At 34.5% G+C, this 13,288-nt stretch overlaps 1 protein-coding gene across 7 annotated transcripts in view; it reads right to left on the bottom strand.

Moving 5' to 3' along the window:
* Positions 1–13,288, bottom strand: part of Znf292 (zinc finger protein 292) — an 86,463-nt gene that overhangs the window by 39,266 nt on the left and 33,909 nt on the right. For 3 of the 7 annotated variants that reach the window (XM_063233181.1, XM_003474885.5, XM_063233180.1), the window contains 3 exons: positions 3,829–3,983; positions 3,568–3,646; positions 911–1,046 (listed from right to left, as the gene is read on the bottom strand). In XM_063233181.1, coding sequence (XP_063089251.1) covers positions 911–1,028 — 118 coding nt within the window. In that variant the 5' untranslated portion in view covers positions 1,029–1,046; positions 3,568–3,646; positions 3,829–3,983. The other 4 variants (XM_063233182.1, XM_063233184.1, XM_063233185.1 and 1 more) reach the window with 4 other exon arrangements.

Raw genomic sequence — 13,288 nt, 5'->3', positions numbered from 1 at the left:
AGTACCAGTGGAGCTCTGAAGGAAGTGGTTAACTCCGCTCCTTATGATCTTCATAACTGCTGTCACATAGTGAAATCACCCAGAGTTTACCATCCATAAACAAGAAAAGCAGCAGTAATTCATGGAAGGAGCAGAGAGTGGTAAATGTATGTCCCTTCCCATTGGAAATACTAATTTTGTATCATTTACTTTTCCATTTAAATACTCGGGGAAAGGTTAGAATGAAATCTGGGCACACGATCCAAAATAATCTCAAGAAATACATGTAGAAGACAACTGCGCTTTTTGTTCACAATACACATAATTTAAAATCTGAATATTGTTGCATATATAAGTGATTTTGGCTATCTACTTCTGAGAGAATACCTGAGTTTAACTGAGATCTTCAACTGCCTCAGTTCATGTAACAAAACACAGTATGAGACTGAATAGTAAACTGAGAAAGAGTACTAATGTCAGAGACAGAAGACCTTTGAGAATTCTAGCAATAATTTATTTTAAGGAAACCCACCTAAGTAGCCTGCTTTACTATCTATCCAATAAACCTTACTATCTATCAAATAAGCTTATTTTCAACAGAGGAACTACTCTTCAAAAGATATTAGGAAAGAATTATAGTTATCTATCATTCTAAGACTCTATAATCTTTTTTTTTCTCAGGTTGGTCTCAAACTTAAAATTTTCCTACCTCAGTCTCTGGAGAGCAATTATAGATGTGTTCCACAACACCTGACTTATAATCTTACAAATATATCTTCCCCAAAATAAAATAAAGGGTTTCAAGTGCCTCTGGTGAAATTTAATTAAACAGACCTTCTTTGGGCTAGTTGGAAATTAATTATAACTAAGCAACTTTAATTTTTGTAGTCTAATGATTCTTTCTTCTCCCCTCTCTCTCTAGAAAATTTACCTTTATCCTTATCCAATGGTTCCTGGGAAAGAATACTGCACAGTACCGGGTTTTTCCACACCCCAGTCTCTTGAGCTAGAGTAGCTAAAAAATGCAATTCACAGCTGCCATTCTCCATCAGCTTTTCATGAGCTACCTATAAATATTAAATAAACATCCAAAGAATTACAACAGATTTTTAAAGCAAGCTTATTAGGTTTTAAATATAAAACTAAATTTTTGAAAAATATTTTAATCTTTAAAATGTTATGTAAAATGCTGAGTTCCTTTTGATATTTAAAAATGAACCTCAAAGATAAAAACCAATTGTTAAATTTTAAGTAAGTACACTTATAGAAGTAAGTATGTAATTTTTTCAAAACTTGAACGAAAAATAGTTTCTCTGGGAATCCATCAGAATATCTACAAGATAAAAGACCTTTAATATTTGCATTTTCTAAGTGACAATTTACACAAATTCCAATAAAAGGAATTTATGAGAGGAAAATCAAATCTTTGATTTGTCATTTATTCATTACACAATCATCATAATTTCACATTATGAGTAATACTAAACCATGTTTACTTACTGTTTCTAAGTGCTTATGTAAATGGAATATTTTTCAGTTCATGAAAGACTGCAGTTTCTATTCAATTTAGAAAATGGTGAGAATTTCTATAAGTAAAGTACTAGTGCAGATAGTAATAGTTCCGGCTTTTATAGGGCTTATTTTCTACTAGGAAAATAAAGAAATGTTTAAATAGTTAAACATGGGGAAAATAAAGTTGCTAACTAGTTATAAGCTAACCCTGAAGAAACGCAAACAAGAAAGCAAACTGTTGCAGAAACTCCTAAAGCTGCACGTTATGTTTAAATAAAAATATTTCTCAAAGCCATAAAAATCTATTTTAACAAAGTTCAAGTACTTTAAGAAATTTTCTTTGAGCAGTGGCAAAACAGTCAGGGTCTTAAAAGTTATTTCCTGGTAGCAAGGTTGTAGCTGACTGGTAGAGACCTTGCCTACCATTCACAAGGTTGGGTTTGGTTTCCAGCACGGCCCCCCCAATTCTTTATTAACCTATATATAAAAAAGATATCAACTAGTGTTTTTGCCTCAAAAGTGAAAATTTAAAAGTTTGCTTTATGCTGGCAAACAACAGCAGTAGGTTGTGATGTATTACATTTGTGAATGAATGATATAAAAGCTCTGTAGTAACCATTTCAAAATAAACACTGGGAGCTAAACACATGTTACTACTATGCTAAACTAGAAATGGCAATATCAAAAAGTTAGTTGCAGTATGACAAGGCATTTTCATTTCAACAAATAGTTAATAAGCATCTACTATGGCGAAGACACTATGTGGAATCCATCATTGGATGTAAATTTTTAACATGTAATATTAAAATAGAAAAGCTGGATATCTCAGCTTAACTAGAGCTTATTTCACAAGATTCTAAAATTTAAGACTAATCCTCTTTAAAATATTTCTTAAAGGGAAACTTAAAGCCAGAAAATATTTTGCTGGCCTGAGAAATGTAGAAAGAGAACTACACAATTTGAAACTAGATAAATGTATTTTTTTACTATCCAGTTCATTGAAATTCACCTGAGCAAAAATATAGCCAGCATAACCTAGTGCTTGAGACAAAACTTAATATTCCAAAATAACTACATACTAAATTGTGTTGTAGAATAATAGCATTAAATAAAAGACAAAGCATGTGTTTTCAGATTTGGAGGAAAACCACGGACTTTGAATAAACAGCCCTGGTTCAAACAACTACTCTGTGACACTACTTACATGAACTGGAACAGGTAAGTATTTTAGACCATAAGTCTAAGTTTCCTCATCTTTAAAATGGGGAAAACAAACCTCACACAACAAATTTTCGCAACTGCTAAACAAGAATACATTAAATTGGCCAGGGATTTAGCTCAGTGGCAGAAGTGCCTGCTTGGCAAATGCAAGGTTGTCAGTTCAATCCTGGGTACCAAAAAAAAAAAGAATACATTAAATTCTTATGAAGGCTATTGCAGATTTTCAGCAATTAGTTAAGCTGTTTCTAAATCCAAATGGAAGCATTTTCTTGCATGTTTTAGAATATCTCAGAAAACAAATAACTACTTGTCAACAGCAACTTTTTAAATTTCACCAAAGACTTTGGTAAAGAATAGAAAAGACATACAATGAGAGCATTGATGAAACTTTGAAAACTTCTTTCTATAAAATACTTAGTATCTAAATCCAAATATGGCATGAAAGCTCAGTGCTAAAGTTGGATTTTTGTGTTTTATATTTGTTTTAATGTTCAAAATGCAGGCAACATATTTATTATTTGTCAACATGTTTTTACAAAATAAATCTTAAAAGTACTAAGCTTTGCTCATGTTCCTGTATTTTTCAAATCATAAGAAATCACTTGTTGTACATTAAATATTTCCTTAAGCTTCCCCCGGGTTCCCAACAAAACAAATGAAAGCATTTTCTCACCTTCCCTTATTGCTCTGGCAAAACTCTTAATTATCTGACTTTATAGAATTGCACAATAGTCAACAACTTATCTAAATATGTACATTCATTAAGCATCTAGTGTTAATGACAGCATCAGCTGATATTTATCATTACTTAGTTGTTTTAAAATTTAGCCAAAAAATTTTAATAAATAGTCTTACCTGTACCAATGTCTGAAATTGTTCCCATTGTTTATCTGATAACTCAACAGGCAGACACAACAAAAGTTCAACGCAGCTTCTACAAAATAAGAAGTTGATAAGAATAGCAAAAACTAAATTCAATGTAAAGTAAAATTATTTATTCTGTTATCGTAGATTCCATGTAACTAACCTATTTAAGATTCAATAATCATTATAACCTGAGACCCAAAGGTTAAAAACTCAGCTAAATATAGTTTATTCACTCAAAGGTCTACTCACAATGCCAAGCGTTCCAGAACCAATGCTACATTTTCACATTCAGAGGTAAGATAAGGTCGGGCTTTAACATAACTTTGGATAGCCACTGTGTATACCTCCAATAAAGGTAAGGGATCTTCTGAAGTTTTCCATTTCTCTGCATATTCAAGGAGTGTCTGTTTTGGAAGGAATAACAAAAAGTATTCAAAACGTAATCTAAATAACACATTGACTACTGAACTATTTCTCTCTGAGAAACTGAGAAATAACATTTTTAGCTTAAAACAAAAGACAGATAATTAAAATATTAAAGATCATTCATATTTCTATAGGAAAAAAGTATGTTGTTCATCCAGCAACACTATCATTTCATCAAGGTTAGTTTCAAACAGTGTGTTATATTGTTTCTCTCCTAAACAAAATGCCACTTTAAGATTTAAATGTCACAGAAGTCACAAGTAGTATTTGACCAGGAATGCAATAAACAAATTCATATTCCCTATTTTTTGTACAAGAAACAGAAATTTAAGTACCTAGAAATGAATTACATATGTTCAAATTGATTTTTTTTTTGGTCCAAAAATAACATCTCAAACTACTTCTTGACAAATTGTCACTTAAAAAGTTATCTAGTGAGACTCTCTGAAAACCAAAACAACAAAGTAAAATTAGCAAAAAAAGTTTATCTGAAGACTTCTAATGTATAAAATCTAACATAAGGAATGACTATAAGGTCTAATAATTTCTGTAATGAAGTCTTTTAAATTAAAAAACAGGATTGGGGATTTAGCTCAGCAGCATAAGCGCCTGATTGGCAAGTGCAAGGTCATGAGTTTCGTCCCTAGTACCAAAAAAACAAAAACAAAAACCCATGACCTTTCAATGAAGTAAATGTTTTCTAATTCACTTCATAAGAGTTGGTTAAAAAAATACACAACAAACAAAAAATTGCCTATCTCAGTTCTACTTAACACATAGAACTGAGAACCTGGCACTGAACACAGAAACAGAAGGATTCTACATCTGGTAAAATCATGAGTTGGTAAAAACTACCTAAAAATTAACTATAGTTATACTAAGTGGGACTAAATGTTTTCATAAGACAGACTACCACAAACAGTCCTTCATGTTCAAGGTTTAAGAAACTTTTAATGATATATGTGTGTGTGTGTGTGTGTGTATGTGTGTATGTATGTGCATATATATATATATATATATATATAAATTCAAGAGATCGTCTACATAAAAAAAATGTATCTTGAAGGGAAAATTAAAAATTTAAATCTCCATGAGAACTTGTATCTTCTGGTACAGAAAAGCAACTACTACTTTTTTAAGTGTGGAAGGAGGCAAAAAGATGGGAATTATCTAATACCAAACACTCAAAATAGCTTGTTCTTGACCCTCTCTCTGTCAATCCCAATCTTTTCCTTTTATTTCACCCTAAGAAAGGAGAGCAAATACTTACTACAAGCAAAGACAGAAAAGCTATAGCCACAATGTGGGATGGAGAGTGAGGTGAGTCAGGGAAATTCAACTAGGTCCAAACTCAACCCAAAAGCAAAATCTCAAGTAAAGTTGCTTAGATATTGTGGGGAGGGGAACCAAAATCTGTCCCAGATGAGCTTGGAAACCAATCTGTTTTCAGATCCATACTTTTATTTTACTTTGCAGAATTACTATATTCAAAACTGTCAAGGAATAATACATACTATTTACAGTAATTCTTCAATATATGAACAAGTTTCATTCCGGAAGAACATCTGTAAGTCAAAAATGTTTGCAAGTTTGACAAAGTGACTTCTTCATACCCTTGACACAAATAAACAATTTACAGTATTCTGCTCTGTGCTTCCTAGCAGTCCTCTCCACATCACCACTGCTTTTCCTCTTGCTCTGGATAACCTGGGCTCAGTAGTGGCCTACTGCACACACACTCACACAGTACAGTAAGCACACAGCAGTACAGCTATTACCAAATGCGGCAGACTTGTGAACTATTTTTGTGATTTGTTCACAGCTACGAATGTTTGTAATGCAAGGTCTACTCCTATCTGAGAAAATTTGAAACTCAAATGTTTATAAATTAGGGACATACTATACAGAATAAAAAGAAGCACCAATAGTAAGTTCCCTAGTTTTATGGAAATCTGAAGTACCCAGAAAACGGAAGGTTAAGCCTTCCCTAAACTGTTAATGAAGTAGGAATGGAAATATTGGGAGGAGAAAGGAGCAGTGTTTCTGTACAAAGTGCTCTCAAGACATCATTCTTTTTGGGGATGTGGGGCTTCTAAAACGTAATTATAAAAGAATGACATTGTAGCTCATCAATATAGACAATGAGCTGAGGTTGCCTGCCCATTTCTTAAAAGACAATTCAGCCTTCACTGTACATGTCACTGTTTTACATATTCTAAGCCACACTCTATGGAAGTCTTATTTTCTTCTAAATGTCTCTAAGATAAAGAATAATTTACATTTCTTATGAATCTGAAAAGGGTATACATTTCAATTTTTTGACCTGCTAGATTATTCGGATGACAGTGACAGAGAACTCCTGGAAGATAAAAGTATTCTTGCATGTGACTCTGGAGCAATTATGAAGTAGGATTACTTCTGCTGGAAACACCATGAACTAGAAAAAATATACAAGAAAATATGGAATTCAATTATGCAACCGTCCATTGAAGGGCATGTTATATTCACTATCAATCTTTGAAGCTAACAAGCATGGCACATTGATGATTAGTAAAACGGAAAATTTGGTTTCTGTCTTGAGTTCCTAGCAAAGAGCTCCTAAATATCTTGAAGCTGACTAATGAGTATCTTTCTTTTATGTTAATTAGATGACTTTTGGCTGAGGAGCACCTACATTTCAAGAGGGGGCTGATCACTAAAAAGACCTTGACACAATTAAGACGGCAACTTTCAGCCCTACTACATCAACTACTACAGAGTGTAAGGGGCTAGGGACTGAATTCTCTAATAATATGTGGTTCAATCAGTCATGCCTAATGAAAACTCCACTAAAACAAAACAACTTGGTTCAGAGAACTTCTGAACTGACAATCACACCCTTGTACCAGAAGAGTAGAATATCCCAACTCCACAGGAACTGGTTCTTATACCTAGAGGCCTCAGATTTTGTTTTACCTCTGGCTCTTCATCTGTATCTCACACACACACACACACACACACACACACAGAGAGACAATTTTTAATTGTTTTAGAGGCAGGGTCTGGCTATGTAGTCCAGGCTAGCCTCCAACTTGTCTTTCTGCCTTAACCTTTTCAGTACTGGGATTGTAGGTGCACATGACCACATCCAAACAATTAGCTATTAAATAAAGTGTAATAGTAACTTAAACATTTTTCTAAGTTATGTGACTCATTCCAGAAAATCATCAAACTAGAAGAAAGGGTTATGAACCACCAACTTTGCAGCCAAGTCTGAAAAAAGTATAGATAACTTAGGACCTGGTATTCTCAATTGAGGCTGCAGTAAGGATAGCTTGGAAAGTGAGCCCTTGAGCCTGTGACTTCTAATGTTAGTGAACTGTGGGAGTTCAAACTGAACTGTACAACACTGATTCGGTGTTGGGCTAGGAGAAATAGTATGCAAAAGATACTATGTACTTGGTATTAGGATAAAAAAAAAAACCCTGTCAATAGTCCGTAATAATATGAATTAACTGGGTGTGCCTATAGTAACATCTATTTGAGAAGTTGAGGCAAGAGGAGTGCTTGAGTCTAGAAGTTTGAGGGCAGCCTGAGCAACACAAGATCTTATCTTAAAATTAAATTATTAAATTTAACAAATTTTAAAAATATGAACTTAGAGGACAGGGGTGCAGCTCTGTGGTGGGATACACACTTAGAAGGTATGAGATCATGAGTTAAATCCTCAGCACCAAAACATCAATTTAAAAAATTTGTAATTAAAAAAATAAATTACTGACATTGCAGAGAGGACCCTGGCTGGATGGGCTGCTTTCTGTGATCTCTACAACCTACATCCTGTATAGAAAGGACTCTAGAGACCCTTAAACTGCACAATGAAATCTTTGAGAAATAGGACGTCCAGAAGAACATGGCAGATACATAACAGCAGCTACGGAGGCTCTCGGAGATAGCCAGCTTAGATTCCAGGAATGGTGTAGTGTGGGGAGTCCTAAGCAGGGGGAGATATACCCTGCCGACCCAGGAACAAATTAAGCTGAGAGAAACCAACTGGAAATGCAATCCAGCTGCCACGACTGGAAGAGCTAAAGTCTCAGTGCCGGAGCTGGAACCTGTGCCTCTGGAAACCGTGGCTTGAATTTCCTGCCGCCGCTGCTGCACCTGAATCAGCACGGCAGGGATATAGACTCGAAAGCTCTGAGAGTGGGAACTGGCGAACCCAATTGAGAGCAGAGATGGCGGGGATCCCTGCATCAACCTGTGGTGAGTGAAATGAACAGGGATCCTTCCATAGTCCAACAGAGGACATTCTGGGACCAGGCAGACTAGCCAGAACAGAACACTGCAGTTGACTTCAGTCACATATTCCCCTCTCAAGCGGAATTGGTGAAGAACACTTGACCTGGGTGACACTGGGGACTAAGACTCAGTAGGCTAGCCCAAATCAGGTCCCTGCACCTGGCAGTGCACCCTAATGCAGTGAAGCCTTCACAGGAGGTTGACTGACCTACAAGGGCAGGCCCAGCTTAGGCTGCCCAGGGCTGTGTCTCCCTAGTACACCGCAGTGGGCAAGAACACCTAGCCTGCGCGATTCAAACAAACTGTAACCAAAAAAGAAAGAAACTGGGCCTACTATATACGCTTGTAGGGAAGGAACAAAAAGTATGGGAAGAGGGAGCAACAAGAAAGGGTCCTAAGCCCCCAATCCTGAGAACATTGATCCAGGAAAGGTAAATGCAAAGGAGAATGAGGACAGAAAACATGCAATATCAGATACGACACCAATAGACATAAAGTGTTATTTCCGGAGCCTCATAGACGAGTTCAAAAATGAAGTATTTAATGAAATAAAGCAAGAAATAAGGAGAATAGTTAGAGAAATGCTAAGCACCACCCAAGAAAAAACAGCTGGTAGAATGGACAAACAGAAAAAAAAGGGAGAATTGTTTGATGGAGAAAATAAAGAAAACACAGAATACATGAAGCAGGTTCAAAGAGATTACCAGCTCTCTATTGAAAGCTGGCATAACAGCTTGAAAGAAACTAAGGATAGATTATCTGAACTGGAGGACAGATTTGTAAGGTGGGAGCATGAAATGAAAAACTTCTTAAAAATAACAAAAAAAACCAGCAATAATACAAAGGCTTGAAGATGATAAGAGGATCTATAACTTAAGAATTAAGAACATAAAAAAAGAAGTAGGGAAACAAACAAATGAACTACAAAAGCTATTCAGAGAAATAATACAGGAGAATTTCCCTAATTTAGCAAAAGGTAAAGATACTCAGATGTATAAGGCATACAGGACCCCAGCCATCTACAACCCAAACAGAACTATACCCAGGCATATAATAATCAAAATTCCAGATATCCAATATAAGAACAGAATATTAAAAGCCATCAGAGACAAGAAACAGATCACTTACAAGGGAACACCCATCAGAATTACAGCAGATTTCTCAGCACAAACCATCAAATCATGAAGAGCATGGGGGGAAATAATTCAAGCTTTGAAAGATAATAACCTCCAGCCAAGACTGATATATCCTGCACACTGTCCCTAGAAATTGATGGAAAAATAAGGTGCTTCCAGCATAAAGAGGAACTAGGGGAATATGCAACCACCAATTCGACTCTACAGAGAATACTGCAGGATATTCTAAAAAAGAAAAATACCAAGATTCCAGAAACAGTGGCAGAGAGGCCACAATGAATGGAGCAGAAAGTGAAATGAAGAAGACAAACTGACAACAAATGACAGGAAAAGAGCTCGACAGAAATGAGGCAGAGAAGGTTGGATGGTAGGAACAGCTATTTTGGAGAAAACAAGACATCATAATAGGTAGTACGTGCTGATTTAATATCATCTTGTTTTGAGTCCCATCAAGCTTTTCTGTCTCCATAGGTCTTAACATGTATCATATTGGATTTTATTATATGTGATAATATAAGCAAAACCTTTCATAGACAAGGAGATTATACAGAAACCATTGTTCCTTTTCTGTTAGTTGATTCTAAATACCATGTAATACTGATATTCTCTTGAATGGATTTACATTGTCTTGATATGTTTGATGCTACAGTACACAAAGTTATACTCAAAGATTTCAAAGAAAGAGACACTATGGTAACTACTTTCATGTTGGGATTATCTTGTGGTGAAACACTATTTTGCTTAAATGGTTATGTTTGGATATGTGCTGTTTTGTTGTTATGCCCTCTTTTATCTCAAGGATAGCAGGATATGTTATAGTAACCCACTTTGATTTCCTACTATCTTGATTTGAAACGCTGTATTGTTCTCACCATCTTATTTTGACTGATTTTACTCTATTCTGTTTTGCTTCGTAGTACCAAGTTTGAGAGTACAGGCAACAACTGTGAAGACAATAAGATTCACTATGATGCCCATTCTGATTTGACTATTATCTTTTTGAAGTCCTGTAATGCCTACAATGTTTTGGTTTTATTGGTTTTGTTCTTTACTGTTTTGTTCAATTTTATTATAACTGATGATATAGGCAATTCTTTTTAAGATAGCAACAGACATTATGGTAACCATTGTTGATCACTTTGTATTCTGTTTTTACATTATGTATTATGTCCATCCTTTTGATCTGACTGACTCTGTTTTGTTATGTCACATTTAGTTTTATTCGCTTCAAAAAAAGTAATAAAAACTGTGGGAATAATAAAACCCAAAATGTGCAATTGTCATTGTAAAAAAGAGAGGGAAAAAAAGTGCTCTAAAGGATATAACTGCATGTATATTTAAGTGTATAAGATAGATAAACATATTACTGAGTTTTTGTTGGATCATTGAACAGAACTGTTTGAATGTCCACTTTATATGCTTCAATTTTGTAACTAGAACAACTATTTCTAAGATGACAATATGTAATCTGTTAACTAGCGATTTCCTACTGTTTACTTTTTTTGAAATTCTGTATAATTTGTACCATTTTTTTTTTTTGGTTTGTTTTTCTCCTTAAATAAAATTTTAAAAAAAGAAAAATAAATTATTAAGTCATGGAATATAAGCATTAAAAAGCACCTTAAAATTATCTTCTTTTAATCATTTTATAAATGAAAGAGAAAAGCAGATACTGGTGACAGGGAGAGCACTTAAGTGGCTATTTTTAGGCCTACAAATAACGCATACAGTGAGATGGCAAAATAAAGGATGATGGCAGATCCTGATGGTAGGAGAAAGAAACGTAATGACAGACTTACGAGATACAGAACAATAAATTAAGCTAGATTAAAAAGCAGGTGTCTATCATCTGGATAAAGTTTTAAGAGTTGTCATTCATACCTAGTAAGTATAATGACCACAGAACTCTGGTTCTCAAAGCACTATGATCAGTAGAATCACTACAAAATAGAAAATACCAACATGACTGGTTAATAAATTATCCCTTCCTCAATTTAAAAAGTTACTTGTTTCTAATGTCAATATATATAGACTTTCAGGAACTAATACATTCAATTTACAGCATAATCACTGAAGGGTCTGGTGACTGCACAATATTAATACAACAGTTAAGTAGCAAAGGCAGGCAGTCTCATTCTCTGTGCAACATTCTGCCCACTACCAGTAAGTGTCATTTGTGGCGGTATAATAAAACTCTGTGGAGTTATTTTATAATTACAAATTGTCTTTCACATAAAATATTTCAGTTATTCCTTACAACTCTGTGAGGTAAGTACTGTTAATTCAATTTTCCAGTTAGAGTTTCACAATTTGATGTCTTTACTGGTTATGCTTTTTACTTCAAAGTCCGATTTACAGCAGCATAAAAAATAAGAAAGGCCTGTACTCGTAAATGAAATAAATCAAACTCACATGTGTAAATACTGTACAGTCTCCCTAGTGTAAGAAATGGGAACAGTACATACGATGCAAAAAAACTCAATAAATACAGTGAAAGGATAAGAATTTTGCTTAAGGGGGAAAAATAATATCTCAGTGAAAAGGAGGAAAAAGAAAAGGGAAAGGAAAAAATTTCTAAAATTATATAAACACACTTAAGATAGCTAAGATGTTCGTGCTACAAAGTCTATAAGTTCTTGGAATAAAATAGTTAACATTTCATAGGATTGGAACAATTGTGCATATTATTATGTGGAGATCTGAAAAACTCTTAAAGATCATTACGTACGATATCAACCCGAGTTATGTTCTTACCACATTGTTTTGAAGGCCTATACTGTCAGAATGTTGGGCTCTTTGCTGTTGTTATTTGTCTTTTTTGTTTCGTGTTTTTCTAAGAATTTGTTTTCTTTTGTTTTTCTCACTAATACAGAAAGGATAGGTATACACAGACTCATACGTGCATAGAACTTCTCCTAAACAGTTTATAAGAATCGATTATATAATGCATGATGAAATAAACAGCTACTTTAAAGAAAAAGAGACACTAAGGTACCCAGTGCTGATTCCATAGCATCATGCTGTGAAATCCAGCAATACTATTACTATTTGTTCCAAGTGATTTTAGTCTGTTTTGTATTGTTTAATTTCAACATACGTAAAGGTATGGACAGCTATTTTGATGAGAACAGGAGACATTATGGCAGCCATTGTAGATTTCCCTATGGTCTGGTTTTGAAAACCTAAAATGCTTTCACCATCCTGTTCTGATCAGTTTAATACTATTTTGTTTTGTATGAATTCATTGTGTATGAAGATACGGACAACTTTTTAGAAGAAAACAAGAGACAATATGATAGACAGTGAAGATCTCCTGTTGTCTTGCTTTGAAATCAGTGTGTCTTACATTGTTTTCTTCTACTCTGTTTTGTTCTGTTTAAATTTTACCCTTTTTAAAATAAGATTTAAAAAAATAAGAAAGGCTTATTATGTAAGAAGAAATTAAGAGAAATGGCAGGTTACAGGATTGGTTAGTTCAGTGGTTCAATAATACCTCCAAGAACCTACCTATCTACCATATCTTCACTCTAATATAGTTACTTGGTTCCCTCACGTCCATCTCCAGATGATCAAGTGTTATAAGATTCTTATTCAGATTCATCAACAACCAGAAGGTAAGTACAGACGTCTCTTCAGGTGAATTTAGGAAGAAAGAACTCATTTTCCAGAAGACCAAAATCCAATTTCTGAGAGTAGATTTCCCATCAAGTCTCCTTGGTTAGAAACATACCACATATCTACGTAAAACATCATTTAGCCATAGGTTAAGAGTATACAGACTGTACTTAAGATGCAAAAGGTCCTGGGTTTGGCTCCTAGCACCAATAAAGGGGTTGGGGTGGGGGTAATCACTTAGCCATAACACA

The sequence above is a fragment of the Cavia porcellus genome, unplaced genomic scaffold (genome assembly GCF_034190915.1).
Source record: "Cavia porcellus strain 051 isolate PalLab524CR breed Dunkin Hartley unplaced genomic scaffold, mCavPor4.1 scaffold_22, whole genome shotgun sequence".
Taxonomy (NCBI): domain Eukaryota; kingdom Metazoa; phylum Chordata; class Mammalia; order Rodentia; family Caviidae; genus Cavia; species Cavia porcellus.
Note: the sequence above shows the minus strand (reverse complement) of the source record. Positions and strands in the feature narration are given on the sequence as shown.